This window comes from Oncorhynchus masou, chromosome 33 (genome assembly GCF_036934945.1).
Source record: "Oncorhynchus masou masou isolate Uvic2021 chromosome 33, UVic_Omas_1.1, whole genome shotgun sequence".
Taxonomy (NCBI): domain Eukaryota; kingdom Metazoa; phylum Chordata; class Actinopteri; order Salmoniformes; family Salmonidae; genus Oncorhynchus; species Oncorhynchus masou.
In genome coordinates, this window is record NC_088244.1 from 15,661,845 (window position 1) to 15,680,967 (window position 19,123).

A 19,123-nucleotide genomic window follows, 5' to 3' on the forward strand; every position below is an offset into this window, starting at 1 on the left:
CTCTCTTTCTCTATTGTTCTCATCTCCCTGCTTCCTCTCTCTCTACCACTCTCTCTCTCTTTCTCTGTTGTTCTCATCTCCCTGCCTTCTCTCTCTCTCTACCACTCTCTCTCTTTCTGTCACGCCTTGGTCTTAGTATTTTGTGTTTTCGTTAATTAGTTGGTCAGGCCAGGGTGTGACATGGGTTTATGTTGTTGTATTTCATAGTGTTTTTCTTTTGTAGTATTTGGGATTGCGGCTGAGTAGGGGTGTTGTATAGGCTTGGCTGCCTGAGGCGTTTCTCAATCAGAGTCAGGTGATTCTCGTTGTCTCTGATTGGGAACCGTTAGGTAGCCAGGGTTTAACTTTGTATTTCGTGGGTGATTGTTCCTGTCTCTGTGTAGTGTTCACCAGACAGGCTGTAATAGGTTTCACGTTCCATTTGTTGTTTTTTTGTTGTTTTTTTGTATTTAAGTTATTTTGTGTATTCGTCATTTGTTCTATTAAAGAACATGAGTAACCAACACGCTGCATTTCGGTCCGACTTTCTTTCGACAAACGAAGAACGCCGTTACAGAATCACCCACCACACACGGACCGAGCAGCGTGTTAACAGGCAGCTGGAGCAGCGAAGGGAGGACGTTATGGACAGCAGAGGATTGGAGTATACGACGTGGGAAGAAATAGACAGGTGGGCGGCCGACCCAGAGAGAGTGCCGGAGCCCGCCTGGGATTCGCTGGAGCAGTGCGAAGAGGGCTATAGGAGAATGGAGTCGAAAAGAGTGACACGGCGGCGCAGAGCGAAACCAGAAAATCAGCCCCAAAAATTTCTTGGGGGGGGGCTCAGAGGGAGAGTGGCTGAGTCAGGAGACAGACCTGAGACAACTCTCCCTGTTTATCGTGAGGAGCCAAGGAGGAGACCAGAACCGGTGTTGGAGGTGAGCGAAGCAGAGACTGTGAAGGAGTTAATGGGGAAATTGGAGGAGAGAGTAATGAGGGAGTTGCTAGTTTGGTGCTTTAGGTATAAGATTCGTCCGACGGAGCGTGTCGGGGATTTCATGGCACCTGGGTCAGCGCTCCATACTAGTCCTGAGGTGCGTGTTAGTCGGCTGGTGGAAAGTGTGCCAGCCTCACGCACTAGGCCTCCTGTGTACCTACCTAGCCTTGCACGTCCTGTGCCAGTCCTGCTCTCAGGCTCTCCAGTACACCTTCACGGTCCAGTCCATCCTGTGCCACCTTCACACACCAGTCCTCCGATGGTAGCTCCCCGCACCAGGCTTCCTGTGCGTGTCCTCGATCCAGTACCACCAGTTCCAGTACCACGCACCAGGCCTTCAGTGCGCCTCGCCTGTTCAGCGCAGCCAGCGCTTTCTCCCTCTCCTGCGCTGTCGGAGTCTCCCGCCTGTTCAGCGTTTCTAGAGCCTTCCTCCTCTACAGCGCTGCTGGAGCCTCCTGCCTGTTCGGAGCAGCCTGAGCTGCCAGTCTGCATGGAGCAGCTAGAGCTGCCAGTCTGCATGGAGCAGCTAGAGCTGCCAGTCTGCATGGAGTAGCTAGAGCTGCCAGTCTGCATGGAGCAGCTAGAGCTGCCAGTCTGCATGGGAGCAGCCAGAGTTGCCAGTCTGCATGGAGCAGCTAGAGCTGCCAGTCTGCATGGGGCAGCCAGAGCTGTCAGTTTGCTTGGAGCAGCCAGAGTTGCCAGTCTGCATGGAGCAGCTAGAGCTGCCAGTCTGCATGGAGCAGCTAGAGCTGCCAGTCTGCATGGAGCAGCCAGAGTTGCCAGTCTACATGGAGCAGCTAGAGCTGCCAGTCTGCATGGGGCAGCCAGAGCTGTCAGTCTGCTTGGAGCAACCAGAGTTGCCAGTCTGCATGGAGTTGCCAGTCTGCATGGAGTTGCCAGTCTGCAAGGAGCTGCCAGTCTGCAAGGAGCTGCCAGTCTGCAAGGAGCTGCCAGTCGACAAGGAGCTGCCAAAGCTGTTAGTCTGCATGGAACAGTCAGAGCTGTCAGTCTGCAAGAAGCCGCCAGAGCTGTCAATCTGCATGGAGCAGCCAGAGCCGCCAGTCAGCATGGAGCAGCCAGAGCCGTCAGTCAGCATGAAGCAGCCAGAGCCGTCAGTCTGCCAGACTCTTCCAGATCTGCCAGTCAGCCAGACTCTTCCAGATCTGCCAGTCAGCCAGACTCTTCCAGATCTGCCAGTCAGCCAGACTCTTCCAGATCTGCCAGTCAGCCAGACTCTTCCAGATCTGCCAGTCAGCCAGACTCTTCCAGATCTGCCAGTCAGCCAGACTCTTCCAGATCTGCCATTCAGCCAGACTCTTCCAGATCTGATATTCAGCCAGACTCTTCCAGATCTGCTAGTCAACCAGACTCTTCCAGATCCGCCAGTCAGCCAGGATCTGCCGGATTCAACTGCCTGGCTGGGCTTCCTCTCAGTACTGGGCTTCCTCTCAGTACTGGGCTTCCTCTCAGTACTGGGCTGCCCCTCAGTCCCGGGCTGCCCCTCAGTCCCGGGCTGCCCCTCAGTCCCGAGCTGCCCCTCAGTCCCGAGCTGCCCCTCAGTCCCGAGCTGCCCCTCAGTCCCGAGCTGCCCCTCAGTCCCGAGCTGCCCCTCAGTCCCGAGCTTCCCCTCAGTCCCGAGCTGCCTCAGTCCCGAGCTGCCCCTCAGTCACGAGCTGCTCCTCAGTTCAGTGGGGTTCTGGGTGAGGACTATTCGGCCATGGTCGGCGGCGAGGGTGGATCATCCCAGGACGCGAAGGGGAGGAACTATGACATTTATGGAGTGGGGTCCACGTCCCGAGCCAGAAACGCCACCATGGACAGACGCCCACCCGTACCCTCCCTATGGTTTTGAGGTGCGTCCGGGAGTCCGCACCTTAGGGGGGGGGGGTTCTGTCACGCCTTGGTCTTAGTATTTTGTGTTTTTGTTAATTAGTTGGTCAGGCCAGGGTGTAACATGGGTTTATGTTGTTGTATTTCATAGTGGTTTTTTTTGTAGTATTTGGGATTGCGGCTGAGTAGGGGTGTTGTATAGTTTGGCTGCCTGAGGCGGTTCTCAATCAGAGTCAGGTGATTCTCGTTGTCTCTGATTGGGAACCGTATTTAGGTAGCCAGGGTTTCACTTTGTATTTCGTGGGTGATTGTTCCTGTCTCTGTGTAGTGTTCACCAAATAGGCTGTAATAGGTTTCACGGTCCGTTTTGTTGTTTTTTGTATTTATAAGTTATTTCGTGTATTCGTCATTTGTTCCATTAAAGAACATGAGTAACCAACACGCTGCATTTCGGTCCGACTTTCTTTCGACAAACGAAGAACGCCGTTACACTTTCTCTGTTGTTCTCATCTCCCTGCCTCCTCTCTCTATCACTCTCTCTTTATTTCTCTGTTGTTCTCATCTCCCTGCCTCCTCTCTCTACCACTCTCTCTCTATTTCTCTGTTGTTCTCATCTCCCTGCTTCCTCTCTCTCTACCACTCTCTCTCTATTTCTCTGTTGTTCTCATCTCCCTGTTTCCTCTCTCTCTACCACTCTCTCTCTCTTTCTCTGTTGTTCTCATCTCCCTGCTTCCTCTCTCTCTACCTCTCTCTCTTTCTCTGTTGTTCTCATCTCCCTGCCTTCTCTCTCTCTAACTCTCTCTCTCTTTCTCTGTTTTTCTCATCTCCCTGCCCTCTCTCTCTCTACCACTCTCTCTCTCTTTCTCTGTTGTTCTCATCTCCCTGCCTCCTCTCTCTACCACTCTCTCTCTTTCTCTTGTTCTCATCTCCCTGCCTTCTCTCTCTCTACCTCTCTCTTTCTCTGCTGTTCTCATCTCCCGGGCTTCTCTCTCTCTACCACTCTCTCTCTCTTTCTCTGTTGTTCTCATCTCCCTGCCTCCTCTCTACCACTCTCTCTTTATCAAATCAAATTATATTTGTCACATACACATGGTTAGAAGATGTTAAAGTGAACAGGGAGTACAAGAGGGGGCTTCACCACCTGGGGTGGCCGGTCAGAAAGTCCAGGACCACATTGCACAGGGCAGGATTGAGCCAGGACCTCCAGCTTGATGTTGAATTTGGAGGGTACTATGGTGTTGAATGCTGAGTTGTCGTCAATGAACAGCATTCTTACATAGGTATTCCTTTTGTCCAGATGGGCTAGAGCAGTGTGCAGTGTGATGGTGATTGTGTCGTCTGTAGACCTGCTGGGATGACTGAAGTGGGTCTAGGGTGGCCGGTATTGTGGAGGTGATATGATCCTTGACTAGTCTCTCAAAGCACTTCATGATGACAGAAGTGAATGCTACGGGGCGGTAGTCATTTAGTTCAGTTATCTTTGCCTACTTGGTTACAGGAACAATGGTAGCCATCTTGAAGCATGTGGGGAAAACAGAATGGGATAGGGAGTGATTTAATATGTCCTTAAACACACCTGCCAGCTGATCTGCGCATGCTCTGAGGCCACGGCTAGGGATGCTGTCTGGGCCAGCAGCCTTGCGAGGGTTAACACTTTTAAATATTTTACTCACATCAGCCACGGAGAAGGAGGGTGGGGGCGCAGTCCTTGTTAGCGGGCCGTGAAGGTGGCACTGTATTATCCTCAAAGCGGGCAAAGAAGGTGTTTAGTTTATCTGGAAGTGTGACGTCGGTGTCCGATTTTGCCTATAAGACGGAAGGAGCAAGATGGCGTCGTGGTCGGATTTGACGAAGAGAGGGTGGAGGAGGGCTTTGTATGCATCGCGGGAGTAAGAGTAGCAGTGGTCGAGGGTGTTGTGCATGCGCGTAGCAAAATCAATATGCTGGAGGAATTTAGGTAGACCTATTTTCAAATCAGCTACAATAAATGTAGCCTTAGATGTATGGTTTTCAGTTTGCATATAGTCCAGTAAAGTCCCTTGATGGCTGTCTTGGTGTCTGCTTGAGGGGGAATGTACACAGATGTGACATAACTGATGAGAATTCTCTTGGTAAGTAAAATGGCCGGCACTTGATTGTAAGGAATTCTAGATCTGGTGGACAGAAGGACTTGAGTTCCTGTATGTTGTTATGATTACACCATGAGTCGTTAATCATAAAGCATACACCCCCACCCTTCCTGTTTATCTCTGTCTGCGCGATGCCTGGAGAAGCCCGGTGGCTGAACCGACAACATATCCCGAGAGAGACATGTTTCTGTGAAACAGAGAATGTTTCAATCTCTGATGTCTCTCTGGAAGGCATCCCTTGCTCGAATTCCATCTACCTTGTTGTCCAGAGACTTGACATTGGCTAGTTGTATACTCGGGAGCGGTGGGCGATGTGCACGTCTACGGAGTCTGGCCAGGTGGCTGCTTCGTCTGCCCCTTCTGCAGTGCCGTTGTTTTGGATCGCATACTGCAATTAGCTCCATTGTCCTGGGTGCTGGTCCGAACAGAGGATCCGCTTCGGGAAAGTCGTATTCCTGGTCGTAATGTTGGTAAGTTGACGTTGCTCTTATATCCGATAGTTCCTCCTGGCTGTATGTAATAAGACTTAAGATTTCATTGGGTAAGAGTGTAAGATATAATACATAAAAAAATAAAAAATATTGCAGTTTCCTAAAACTCGAAACGAGGTGACCATCTCTGTCGGCGCCATACCATCTCCCTGCCTCCTCTCTCTCTACCACTCTTTCTGTTTCTTTTTATTGTTCTCTCTATGCATTCCTCTTAGTCAGCATTATCTTCACTCTCTCTTTCCCTCCCTGACTCTCTCTTTCCCTCCCTATCTCTTATTTTACATCCTCACTCTTGTTCCTCCTGTGAAATGCAGCTGCTAAATAAAAGGTATGCCTCTGTAATTGTCCTGGTGTCGTACTGCTCTGCATAGCTGCCTCTGTTCTAGACTTTAACTCTGACTGTAAAAGTCACTGGATCTGTTTCCCCCGTTACTGAACCTGGACCACACACACGTGTATACGCACATCACGTCAGTCACACACTGTACGTTTCAGGTCTGAACAAGGTAGAGGAGAAGCTAAAGGCTGGTCGTGTGAAGAGATCAGAGGGAGGTCTGTTCAGCGAGGAGTCCCAGAGGAAGAACCCAGGCCCAGCCTCCAGAAGAGACCCACCACCCCTCACCTCTGGTACTGAAATGGCTGTTGTGGACAACTTGTGTATTTTGGTTTATTGACAAGACAAAAACCATCTCCCAATTCACTTCCTCGTACACATGTTTACCTCAGCGTGTTTTTGACAATGTAAAGTATTGATTGGTTGATGTATCCTCCAGGTACTCCAGCAGAGGCCCAGTGGCAGCATGCCATCTCGGAGCGAGGGGAGGTGCTCTGTCCTACCTGCTCCATCGTCACCAGAAAGACCGTCTCCGGCCTTAAGAAACACATGGAGATCTGCCAAAAGGTGAGTGGACCACACAGCTGTCAATCAGAACAGAGGCCTAGGGTGATTTTACAGGAGAACCATATCAATCCAAACAGATGTTTTCACAACTCAAATGAAATAGTTCCAATCATTCCCTTTCATTTGAGACTGTAGCATGCAGATTTCTCTTACTGCTTGTAGCAGGATCCTCACACAGATCCTCACAACAGCCATATTCTTACTCAGTTCGACTTCTGAATACATGTGACATAACATATTTTGATTTTGGGGGCGAACCATATATTTATGATCCGTCATCACCATTCTCATCACAGCTGGCTTTCATTCCTCTAAATTAAGGATTGTGTTTCACACTCTCTGTTGAAACACTGAAACCACACTATATCATTTGACACTTGCCCTAAATCCCGTTCCATATTTCCCATGTTCTGTATAATATTATACTTGGGTACTGTTCCACATCTGTTCTTGATTCTAACTCGCTCAAACAATTGTTCTGAACACATTCTGATCAGCGTCAGTTGCCATACATATTTATACCAACATCTAAATATTACTGTACAGTATAGAATGCTGTGTACAAGAACAATATACACTCAGTGGACAGTTTATTAGGTACACCACCCTGTTCATGAAAATGGTTAGCTCCTACAGACAGTGAGTCACGTGGTTTGTTGATGAGAGGTCGAAGGAGAACGGCAAGAATCGTGCAAGCTAACAGGCAGGCCACAAACAGGAAAATACTGTAGCAGCGCAGTTCAACAGTGGTGTGCAAAACGACATCTCGGAAAGTACAACTCGTCGACCCTTGTCACTCATGGACTATTGCAGCAGACGACCACACCGGGATCTGCTCCTATCAGCTAAAAACAAGAAGCAGCTCCAGTGGGCATGTGATCACCAACACTGGACAACTGAGGAGTGGAACAACATTGTCTGGTCTGGCGAATCCTACTTCCTGTTGCGTCATGCTGAATTCAGAGTTCGGTTTTGGCTTAAGCAGCATGAGTCCATGGCCTATCCTGCCTGGTGGCCTTTCATGGCACACGTTAGGCTCCTTGATACCAATTGAGCAACGTTTCCATACTCTGAAGATTTCAGCTGTTCGGGGTCCGACCGGTACGAGATGGTTGTACCTAATAAACTGTCCACGGAGTGTATTACAGTTTATTATATTGATATTTGAATTATTGTACTGCTTTCTGTGATGCAGTTTTAACCACTTCATGGAGTTCTGACTAATGTTGTAACACTGTTAGACGCCTGCCTCCCTCTGAGGACCCTCGGGAAAGGTCTGGGGAGCCATTCGATTGCAGAGTAATGATTGAAGGGCTGGAGGAATGACTGTGGCTGCGTCTCAATACTCTGCAGTAGCCTCCACTCATTTAACTGTACCAATCTGAAGACCCAGGCTAGCTCAAAGCAATCAGGAAAGGACACAAGGAGAGGTAGCCTGGAATATTCAGACACACACTGAGATTGCTGTGTGGCAGTAAGCTGGGTCAGTAGTAGGTACTTTTGAGAGCCTGTTCTTTATGAAGCCTGGCCTGGTGGGCTGTGAGACTGTAAAAGTGACTGCAATGCCATTAAGGAGCACAGGGGTCAGTCACTGTAAAACATCTTCCTCTTCCAGATTCTTCCAGATTCATCCATACGTGTGTCTTCATGAAAACGGCTGCTTTCCACTTATTGGTCTTGATGATTACCTGACAAAGACCATTCTGGGTGAAATGGTTCTGTATCACGTTGGGGGAACAGTGAGCAGAAATGCACTCTCTTTTCATAGGTTCTTTACTGTCATTGGATCCAAGAGGCTCTGATGAATAGGAATGACTGTGTGACCTTTGTCCTTTAACCCTGCAGCTCCAGGATGCCCTAAAGTGCCAGGAGTGCCACAAACAGTTCAGGTCCAAGGCCGGACTCAACTACCATACAATGGCTGAGCACAGCAGCAAGGTACACACAGGCACGCACACACACACACACACTTTCTTTCCAGAAGTTGATTGATCTATTGATCCGCTGGTCAGAAACGATCCATTTTAAAAGTAACCCTGTGGGTTTCATCAGCAACATGACAGCGGAGGGAACTCTGTTGTGGGTTCCCTTCAGACGTGAGGCATTGGTTTGGGATTGGGGGTGAAATGTCCTAATTGAAGTTCTGATTGATATGGCTGTTCTGAAAGCATGTACATTACATTCTGGTGCTGTGTTAAGTCCCTCAGTAGAGAGGTTCATCAAGATATCAACATGGCCCTCACTCCTGCATTAGTGGAATGCTGCTCCAATTAAGTTTGTTGAATAATTCAAAACTACTATCTCAGAAAGCATCATCAAATATAAATGAGCAAACCTGTGTGTGTGTGTATTCCAGTCAGCCTTGCCATCATAGCTGATCTGTTTAAATGATGCCCTCATTTGTGTTCAGTCCCTGCCTTTTGTCCCATGGTCATATTGGCAGCTCTCCATATCATTATTAGGAGAGAGTACAGTTTGTGTTTTAAAGCAGTGATTCAAACTTACATTGTGTGTGTGTGTGTTTGTGTGTGTGTGTGTATGTGTGTGTTTGTGGTGTTCTGCATTACCTGCAGAAGTGGCATCATTGCTAATCTGTACCCAGTGTGTGTCCTCTGGTCACATGGCTGAGCCACAGTGCACTGTGGGAAAAGCCAGCAGGATGACAGTGACCTTGTTGTTGTACTGCGATACACCAGCTAACTCGTATTTTCTACTGTTTTAGAAACAAAGGTGCAAGAACCAACAAGGGTTCTTCAGCTCTCTCCATAGGAGAACCTTTAGAAGAACCTTTTTTGGTTCCATGTAGAACCCTTTTCACGTAGGGTTCTAGATGGAACCCAAACAAGTTCTAACTGCAACCAAAAAGGGTTGTCCTATGGCGACAGCCGAAGAACTCTTTCTCCTCTCTCTCTCTCTCTCTAGTGCTCTCTCTCTCTAGTGCTCCCCTCTCTCTTTAGTGCTCCCTCTCTCTCTAGTGCTCCCCTCTCTCTCTAGTACTCTCTCTCTCTAGTGCTCCCTCTCTCTCTCTAGTGCTCCCCTCTCTCTCTAGTGCTCTCTCTCTCTAGTGCTCTCTCTCTCTCTAGTGCTCCCTCTCTCTCTCTAGTGCTCCCTCTCTCTCTAGTGCTCTCTCTCTAGTGCTCCCTCTCTCTCTCTAGTGCTCTCTCTCTCTAGTGCTCCCTCTCTAGTGCTCTCTCTCTCTCTCTAGTGCTCTCTCTCTCTCTAGTGATCTCTCTCTAGTGTTCCTTCTGTAGTGCTCTCTCTCTCTAGTGCTCTCTCTCTCTAGTGCTCCCTCTCTAGTGCTCTCTCTCTAGTGCTCCTTCTCTAGTGCTCTCTCTCTCTAGTGCTCCCTCTCTAGTGCTCTCTCTCTCTAGTGCTCACTCTCCAGTGCTCTCTCTCTAGTGCTCTCTCTCTCTAGTGCTCTCTCTCTAGTGCTCTCTCTCTCTAGTGCTCCTTCTCTAGTGCTCTCTCTCTGTAGTGCTCCATCTCTAGTGCTCTCTCTCTCTCTAGTGCTCCCTCTCCAGTGCTCTCTCTCTAGTGCTCTCTCTCTCTCTCTAGTGCTCTCTCTCTAGTGCTCTCTCTCTCCAGTGCTCTCTCTCTAGTGCTCTCTCGTGCTCTCTCTCTAGTGCTATCTCTCTCTAGTGCTCCCTCTCTCTCTAGTGCTCTCTCTCTCTCGTGCTGTCTCTCTCTCTTTAATGCTCCCTCTAGTGCTCTCTCTCTCTCTAGTGCTCTCTCTCTCTAGTACTCCCTCTCTAGTGCTCTCTCTCTCTAGTGCTCTCTCTCTCTAGTGCTCCCTCTCTAGTGCTCTCTCTCTCTAGTGCTCCTTCTCTAGTGCTCTCTCTCTCTAGTGCTCCCTCTCTAGTGCTCTCTCTCTCTAGTGCTCCTCTCTCTAGTGCTCTCTCTCTAGTGCTCTCTCTCTCTAGTGCTCTCTCTCTCTAGTGCTCTCTCCCTAGTGCTCTCTCTCTCGTGCTCTCTCTCTAGTGTTATCTCTCTCTAGTGCTCCCTCTCTCTCTCTTGTGCTCTCTCTCTAGTGCTCTCTCTCTCTCTCGTGCTCTCTCTCTCTCTCTTTAATGCTCTCTCTAGTGCTCTCTCTCTAGTGCTCTCTCTCTCTTTAATGCTCTCTCTAGTGCTCTCTCTCTCTAGTGCTCTCTCTCTAGTGCTCTCTCTCTAGTGCTCTCTCTCTAGTGCTCTCTCTCTCTAGTGCTCTAGTGCTCTCTCTAGTGCTCTCTCTCTCTAGTGCTCTCTCTCTAGTGCTCTCTCTCTAGTGCTCTCTCTAGTGCTCCTCTCTCTAGTGCTCCTCTCTCTAGTGCTCTCCTCTCTCTAGTGCTCTCTCTCTCTCTCTAGTGCTCTCTCTCTCTCTAGTGCTCTCTCTCTAGTGCTCTCTCTCTAGTGCTCTCTCTAGTGCTCCTCTCTAGTGCTCCTCTCTAGTGCTCTCTCTCTCTAGTGCTCCTCTCTAGTGCTCTCTCTCTAGTGCTCTCTCTCTAGTGCTCCTCTCTAGTGCTCTCTCTCTAGTGCTCTCTCTCTCTCTAGTGCTCTCTCTCTAGTGCTCTCTCTCTAGTGCTCTCTCTCTCTAGTGCTCTCTCTCTCTAGTGCTCTCTCTCTAGTGCTCTCTCTCTCTCTAGTGCTCTCTCTCCTAGTGCTCTCTCTCTAGTGCTCTCTCTCTAGTGCTCTCTCTCTCTAGTGCTCTCTCTCTCTAGTGCTCTCTCTCTAGTGCTCTCTCTCTAGTGCTCTCTCTCTCTCTCTAGTGCTCTCTCTCTAGTGCTCTCTCTCTCTAGTGCTCTCTCTCTCTAGTGCTCTCTCTCTAGTGCTCTCTCTCTCTAGTGCTCTCTCTCTCTCTAGTGCTCTCTCTCTCTAGTGCTCTCTCTCTAGTGCTCTCTCTAGTGCTCTCTCTCTAGTGCTCTCTCTCTAGTGCTCTCTCTCTAGTGCTCTCTCTCTCTAGTGCTCTCTCTAGTGCTCTCTCTCTAGTGCTCTCTCTCTCTCTAGTGCTCTCTCTCTCTAGTGCTCCCTCTCTAGTGCTCTCTCTCTAGTGCTCCTTCTCTAGTGCTCTAGTGCTCTCTCTCTAGTGCTCTCTCTCTAGTGCTCTCTCTCGTGCTCTCTCTAGTGCTCCCTCTCCAGTGCTCTCTCTCTCTAGTGCTCTCTCTCTAGTGCTCTCTCTCTAGTGCTCTCCTCTCTAGTGCTCTCTCTCTCTCTCTCTAGTGCTCCTCTCTCTAGTGCTCTCTCTCTAGTGCTCCCTCTAGTCTCTCTCTAGTGCTCCTCTCTAGTGCTCTCTCTCTCTAGTGCCCTCTCTAGTGCTCTCTCTAGTGCTCTCTCTCTAGTGCTCCTCTCTCTAGTGCTCTCTCTCTAGTGCTCTCTCTAGTGTCTCTCTAGTGCTCTCTCTAGTGCTCTCTCTCTAGTGCTCTCTCTCCTCTCTAGTGCTCTCTCTCTAGTGCTCTCTCTCTCTCTAGTGCTCTCTAGTGCTCTCTCTCTAGTGCTCTCTCTCTAGTGCTCTCTCTAGTCTCTCTCTAGTGCTCTCTCTCTAGTGCTCCCTCTCTCTAGTGCTCTCTCTCTAGTGCTCCTCTCTAGTGTGCTCTCTCTCTCTAGTGCTCTCTCTCTCTCTCTAGTGCTCTCTCTCTAGTGCTCTCTAGTCTCTCTAGTGCTCTCTCTCTCTAGTGCTCTCTCTCTCTAGTGCTCTCTCTCTAGTGCTCCTCTCTAGTGCTCTCTCTCTCTCTAGTGCTCTCTCTCTCTCTCTAGTGCTCTCTCTCTCTCTCTCTAGTGCTAGTGCTCTCTAGTGCTCTCTAGTGCTCTCTCTCTAGTGCTCTCTCTCTAGTGCTCTCTCCTCTAGTGCTCAGTGCTCTCTCTAGTGCTCTCTCTCTAGTGCTCTCTCTCTCTGCTCTCTAGTGCTCCCTCTCTAGTGCTCTCTAGTCTCTCTCTCTCTAGTGCTCCCTCTCTAGTGCTCTCTCTCTCTAGTGCTCCTCTCTAGTGCTCTCTCTAGTGCTCTCTCTCTCTAGTGCTCTCTCTCTGCTCTCTCTAGTGCTCTCTCTCTAGTGCTCCTCTCTCTAGTGCTCTCTCTCTCTAGTGCTCCCTCTCTCTAGTGCTCTCTCTCTAGTGCTCTCTCTCTAGTGCTCTCTCTCTCTAGTGCTCTCTAGTGCTCTCTAGTGCTCTCTCTCTAGTGTGCTCTCTAGTGCTCTCTAGTGCTCTCTCTCTAGTGCTCTCTCTCTAGTGCTCTCTCTAGTGCTCCCTCTCTAGTCTCTAGTGCTCTCTCTCTAGTGCTCCCTCTCTCTCTAGTGCTCCTCTCTAGTGCTCCTCTCTCTAGTGCTCTCTCTATCTAGTGCTCTCTCTCTCTAGTGCTCTCTCTCTAGTGCTCTCTCTCTAGTGCTCCTCTCTAGTGCTCTCTCTAGTGCTCTCTCTAGTGCTCTCTCTCTAGTGCTCCCTCTCTAGTGCTCTCTCTCTAGTGCTCTCTCTCTCTAGTGCTCTCTCTCTAGTGCTCTCTCTCTAGTGCTCCTCTCTCTCTAGTGCTCTCTCTCTAGTGCTAGTGCTCTCTCTCTAGTGCTCTAGTGCTCTCTCTAGTTCTCTCTCTCTAGTGCTCTCTCTCTCGTGCTCTCTCTCTCTCTAGTGCTCCTCTCTCTAGTGCTCTCTCTCTAGTGCTCCTCTCTAGTGCTCTCTCTCTCTAGTGCTCTCTCTCTAGTGCTCTCTCTCCCTCTCTCTAGTGCTCTCTCTCTAGTGCTCTAGTCTCTCTCTAGTGCTCTCTCTCTAGTGCTCTCTCTCTCCCTCTAGTGCTCTCTAGTGCTCTCTCTCTAGTGCTCTCTCTCTAGTGCTCTCTCTCTAGTCTCTAGTGCTCCCTCTCTCTAGTGCTCTCTCTCTAGTGCTCTCTCTCTAGTGCTCTCTCTCGTTCTCTCTCTAGTGCTCCCTCTCTAGTGCTCTCTCTCTCTCTCTCTAGTGCTCTCTCTCTCTAGTGCTCTCTCTCTAGTGCTCTCTCTCTAGTGCTCTCTAGTGCTCTCTAGTGCTCCCTCTAGTGCTCTCTCTCTCTAGTGCTCCTCTCTAGTGCTCTCTCTCTAGTGCTCTCTCTCTAGTGCTCTCTCTCTAGTGCTCTCTCTCTCTAGTGCTCCCTCTCTCTAGTGCTCTCTCTAGTGCTCCTCTCTCTAGTGCTCTCTCTAGTGCTCTCTCTCTCTCTCTCTAGTGCTCTCTCTCTAGTGCTCCTCTCTAGTGCTCTCTCTCTAGTGCTCTCTCTCTCTAGTGCTCCTCTCTAGTGCTCTCTCTCTGCTCTCTCTAGTGCTCTCTCTCTAGTGCTCTCTCTCTGCTCTCTCTCTAGTGCCTCTCTCTAGTGCTCTCTCTCTCTAGTGCTCCTCTCCTAGTGCTCTCTCTAGTGCTCTCTCTAGTGCTCTCTCTCTAGTGCTCTCTCTAGTGCTCTCTCTCTAGTGCTCTCTCTCTAGTGCTCTCTAGTGCTCTCTCTAGTGCTCCTCTCTAGTGCTCTCTCTAGTGCTCCTCTCTCTAGTGCTCTCTCTCTCTAGTGCTCTCTCTCTCTCTCTCTAGTGCTCTAGTGCTCTAGTCTCTAGTGCTCTCTCTCTCTAGTGCTCTCTCTCTAGTGCTCTCTCTCTAGTGCTCTCTCTCTCTAGTGCTCTCTCTAGTGCTCTCTCTCTAGTGCTCCCTCTCTAGTGCTCTCTCTAGTGCTCTCTCTGCTCTCTCTCTAGTGCTCTCTCTCTCTAGTGCTCCTCTCTCTAGTGCTCTCTCTCTAGTGCTCTCCTCTCTCTCTCTAGTGCTCTCTCTCTAGTGCTCTCTCTCTAGTGCTCCTCTCTAGTGCTCTCTTCTCTAGTGCTCTCTCTCTCTAGTGCTCTCTAGTGCTCCCTCTCTAGTGCTCTCTCTCTAGTCTCTCTAGTGCTCTCTCTCTAGTGCTCTCTCTAGTGCTCCCTCTCTCTCTCTAGTGCTCCCTCTCTAGTGCTCTCTCTAGTGCTCTAGTGCTCTCTCTCTCTCTAGTGCTCTCTCTCTCTAGTGCTCCTCTCTCTAGTGCTCCTCTCTCTAGTGCTCTCTCTCTAGTGCTCTCTCTCTCTAGTGCTCTCTCTAGTCTCTCTCTGCTCTCTCTCTAGTGCTCTCTCTAGTGCTCCCTCTCTCTAGTGCTCTCTCTCTAGTGCTCTCTCTCTAGTGCTCCTCTCTAGTGCTCTCTAGTGCTCTAGTGCTCTCTCTCTAGTGCTCTCCTCTCTCTCTAGTGCTCTAGTGCTCTCTCTCTCTAGTGCTCTCTCTCTCTCTAGTGCTCTTTCTCTAGTGCTCTCTCTCTAGTCTCTCTCTAGTGCTCTCTCTAGTGCTCTCTCTCTAGTGCTCTCTCTCTCTAGTGCTCTCTCTCTAGTGCTCTCTCTAGTGCTCTCTAGTCTCTCAGTCTCTCTCTCTAGTGCTCTCTCTCTCTCTCTAGTCTCTATCTAGTGCTCTCTCTCTAGTGCTCTCTCTCTAGTGCTCTCTCTCTCTAGTGCTCTCTAGTGCTCCTCTAGTGCTCTCTCTAGTGCTCTCTCTCTAGTGCTCTCTCTAGTCTCTCTCTCTAGTGCTCTCTCTCTAGTGCTCTCTCTCTCTAGTGCTCTCTCTCTAGTGCTCTCTCTCTAGTGCTCTCTCTCTCTCTAGTGCTCTCTCTAGTGCTCTCTCTCTAGTGCTCTCTCTAGTGCTCCCTCTCTAGTGCTCTCTCTCTCTAGTGCTCTCTAGTGCTCTCTCTAGTGCTCTTTCTCTCTCTAGTGCTCTCTCTCTCTAGTGTGCTCTCTCTCCATCTAGTGCTCTCTCTCTAGTGCTCTCTCTCTAGTGCTCTCTCTCTAGTGCTCCCTCTCTAGTGCTCTCTCTCTCTCTAGTGCTCTCTCTCTAGTGCTCTCTCTCTAGTGCTCTCTCTCTCTAGGGCTCCATCTCTAGTGCTCCTCTCTAGTGCTCTCTCTCTAGTGCTCCCTCTCTCTCTCTAGTGCTCTCTCTCTCTAGTGCTCTCTCTCTAGTGCTCTCTCTCTAGTGCTCTCTCTAGTCTCTCTAGTGCTCTCTAGTCTCTCTCTCTAGTGCTCCTCTCTAGGGCTCCTCTCTAGTGCTCTCTCTCTCTCTAGTGCTCCTCTCTAGTGCTCCTCTCTAGTGCTCTCTCTCTGCTCTCTCTCTCTAGTGCTCTCTCTCTAGTGCTCCCTCTCTCTAGTGCTCTCTCTCTAGTGCTCTAGTGCTCCTCTCTAGTGCTCTCTCTCTCTAGTGCTCTCTCTAGTGCTCTCTCTCTCTCTAGTGCTCTCTAGTCTCTCTAGTGCTCTCTCTAGTCTCCAGTGCTCTCTAGTGCTCTCTCTCTAGTGCTCTCTAGTGCTCTCTCTCTAGTGCTCCTCTCTAGTGCTCTCTCTAGTGCTCTCTCTCTCTAGTGCTCTCTCTCTAGTGCTCTCTCTCTCTAGTGCTCCTCTCTCTCTAGTGCTCTCTCTCTAGTGCTCTCTCTCTAGTGCTCCTCTCTCTAGTGCTCTCTCTCTCTAGTGCTCTCTCTCTAGTGCTCTCTCTCTAGTGCTCTCTCTCTAGTGCTCTCTAGTGCTCTCTCTAGTGCTCCTCTCTCTAGTGCTCCCTCTCTAGTGCTCTCTCTCTCTCTAGTGCTCTCTCTCTCTAGTGCTCCCTCTCTCTAGTGCTCTCTCTCTCTAGTGCTCCCTCTCTCTAGTGCTCTCTCTAGTGCTCTCTCTCTCTAGTGCTCTCTCTCTCTCGCGCTCCCTCTCTAGTGCTCTCTCTCTCTAGTGTCTCTCTCTCTAGTGCTCTCTCCCAGTGCCTCTAGTGCTCTCTCTCTCTAGTGCCTCTCTCTAGTGCTCTCTAGTGCTCTCTAGTGCTCTCTCTCTCTAGTGCTCTCTCTCTCTAGTGCTCCCTCTCTCTCTCTAGTGCTCTCTCTCTCTAGTGTCTCTCTCTCTATCTAGTGCTCCCTCTCTCTCTAGTGCTCTCTCTCGTGCTCCCTCTCTCTCTAGTGCTCCCTCTCTCTAGTGCTCTCTCTAGTGCTCTCTCTCTTAGTGCTCTCTCTAGTGCTCTCTCTCTCTAGTGCTCTCTCTCTAGTGCTCTCTCTAGTGCTCTCTCTAGTGCTCCCTCTCTAGTGCTCTCTCTCTCTCTCTCTAGTGCTCTCTCTCGTGCTCCCTCTCTCTCTCTAGTGCTCTTTCTCTAGTGCTCCCTCTCTCTCTCTAGTGCTCTCTCTCTAGTGCTCCCTCTATAGTGCTCTCTCTACTCTCTCTCTAGTGCTCTCTCTCTCTCGTGCTCTCTCTCTAGTGCTCCCTCTCTCTCTCTAGTGCTCCCTCTCTAGTGCTCCCTCTCTAGTGCTCTCTCTCTAGTGCTCTCTCTCTCGTGCTCTCTCTCTAGTGCTCCCTCTCTCTCTCTAGTGCTCTCTCTCTAGTGCTCCCTCTCTAGTGCTCTCTCTAGTGCTCTCTCTCTAGTGCTCTCTCTCTAGTGCTCTCTCTCTAGTGCTCCATCTCTAGTGCTCTCTCTCGTGTTCTCTCTCTCTAGTGCTCCCTCTCTAGTGCTCTCTCTCTCTAGTGCTCCTTCGCTAGTGCTCTCTCTCTCTAGTGCTCCCTCTAGTGCTCTCTCTCTCTCTAGTGCTCTCTCTCTCTAGTGCTCCCTCTCCAGTGCTCTCTCTCTAGTGCTCTCTCTCTAGTTCTCTCTCTCTAGTGGTCTCTCTCTCTCTCCCTCTCTCGTGCTCTCTCTCTCTAGTGCTCATTCTCTAGTGCTCTCTCTCTCTAGTGCTCCCTCTCTAGTGCTCCCTCTCTAGTGCTCTCCCTCTCTCTCTAGTGCTCCCTCTCTCTAGTGCTCTCTCTCTCTAGTGCTCTCTCTCTCTCTCTCTCTAGTGCTCTCTCTAGTGCTCCCTCTCCGTCTAGTGCTCCCTCTCTCTAGTGCTCCCTCTCTAGTGCTCCCTCTCTAGTGCTCCCTCTCTCTCTAGTGCTCCCTCTCTAGTGCTCCCTCTCTCTAGTGCTCCCTCTCTCTAGTGCTCCCTCTCTCTAGTGCTCCCTCTCTCTAGTGCTCTCTATCTCTCTCTCTCTAGTGCTCCCTCTCTCTCTAGTGCTCCCTCTCTAGTGCTCCCTCTCTCTAGTGCTCCCTCTCTCTAGTGCTCTCTCTCTCTATTCTCTCTCTCTCTCTAGTGCTCCCTCTCTCCAGTGCTCTCTCTCTCTAGTGCTCTCTCTCTCTCTAGTGCTCTCTTTCTCTCTTTCTCGTGCTCTCTCTTTCTAGTGCTCTCTCTCTATTGCTCCCTCTCTCTCTATTGCTCCCTCTCTCTCTATTGCTCCCTCTCTCTATTGCTCCCTCTCTCTCTTTCTCTCTCTCTCTAGTGCTCTCTCTCTCTAGTGCTCCCTCTCTCTCTATTGCTCCCTCTCTCTCTAGTGCTCTCTCTCTCTCTAGTGCTCCCTCTCTCTCTAGTGCTCTCTCTCTCTCTAGTGCTCCCACTCTCTCTCCCTCTCTAGTGCTCTCTCTCTCTCTAGTACTCTCTCTCGCTCTCTCTCTAGTGCTCTCTCTCTCTAGTGCTCTCTCTCGCTCTCTCTCTCTCTAGTGCTTTCTCTCGTGCTCCCTCTCTCTCTAGTGCACCCTCTCGCTCTTTCTCTCTCTCTAGTGCTCCCTCTCTCTCTTTCTCTCTCTCTAGTGCTCCCTCTCTCTAGTGATCCCTCTCTCTTTCTCTCTCTCTAGTGCTCCCTTTCTCTCTCTTTTTCTCTTTCGCTCTCTCTTACTTCCTCTCACACTCTCACAAAATGTCTGTCTTGCTCTTTCCCACTCTCTTTCTTTCTGTCTTTTTCAATATATATATTTCTCTTTCACTCTTTCTCCCCCCTCACTCTCGCTCATGTCTGATAAAGATTTTACAAATAAATGCTGGGGGTTTCTGTGTGTCCCCTGGTGGATCTAAGACTGGTGGGAGTGTGTTCTCCAGCCTCAGGGTCTGACTGACATGATTTTAGTGTGGGAATAACATGTATTCCTCTGAGTTGCAGTCTTATCCCCCTCTTTTCCCTCTCAGACTAGGGATGTGTCTCAATAATCTCAAATGGCTTTCCCTCCTTCATCTGTACACTCTTAGAAAAAATGTTCAAAATCTTCAGCTGTCCCCATGTGTTCTACCTGGAACCTAAAAAGGGTTCTTCAGCTGTCCCCATGTGTTCTACCTGGAACCCAAAAAGGGTTCTTCAGCTGTCCCCATGTGTTCTACCTGGAACCCAAAAAGGGTTCTTCAGCTGTCCCCATGTGTTCTACCTGGAACCCAAAAAGGGTTCTTCAGCTGTCCCCATGTGTTCTACCTGGAACCCAAAAAGGGTTTTCCTATGGGGACAGCCGAAGAACCCTTTTGGAACCATTTTTTTCTGAGAGTGTACCAATCTAAAGACATAAGTGAAATGAAAATGGAGGATACCCACCAGGAATACAGATGATGGAAAAGAGACAAGGACAGAGAGCCAATGTAGACTATTGAGATGCACCTGAGAGTGTATCCACAGTTGCATTTTTAATCCAGAGAGTTGTTCTCTCAACATATTCACTGCCCTGATGTGTCGTCCCCTCCCCTGTCCTCTCTCTGGCTGTGACTGCCCTGATGTGTCGTCCCCTCCCCTGTCCTCTCTCTGGCTGTGATTGCCCTGATGTGTCGTCCCCTCCCCTGTCCTCTCTCTGGCTGTGACTGCCCTGATGTGTCGTCCCCTCCCCTGTCCTCTCTCTGGCTGTGACTGCCCTGATGTGTCGTCCCCTCCCCTGTCCTCTCTCTGGCTGTGACTGCCCTGATGTGTCGTCCCCTCCCCTGTCCTCTCTCTGGCTGTGACTGCCCTGATGTGTCGTCCCCTCCCCTGTCCTCTCTCTGGCTGTGACTGCCCTGATGTGTCGTCCCCTCCCCTGTCCTCTC

General features: G+C 50.0%; 1 protein-coding gene across 5 annotated transcripts in view; it reads left to right on the forward strand.

Moving 5' to 3' along the window:
• The window catches only part of znf512b (zinc finger protein 512B), an 89,841-nt gene that overhangs the window by 61,844 nt on the left and 8,874 nt on the right, over positions 1-19,123 (forward strand). For all 5 annotated transcript variants that reach the window (XM_064956516.1, XM_064956514.1, XM_064956515.1 and 2 more), the window contains 3 exons: positions 5,922-6,053; positions 6,200-6,327; positions 8,173-8,265. In XM_064956516.1, the coding sequence (XP_064812588.1) occupies positions 5,922-6,053; positions 6,200-6,327; positions 8,173-8,265 (353 nt within the window). The remainder of the gene's footprint in view (positions 1-5,921; positions 6,054-6,199; positions 6,328-8,172; positions 8,266-19,123) is intronic.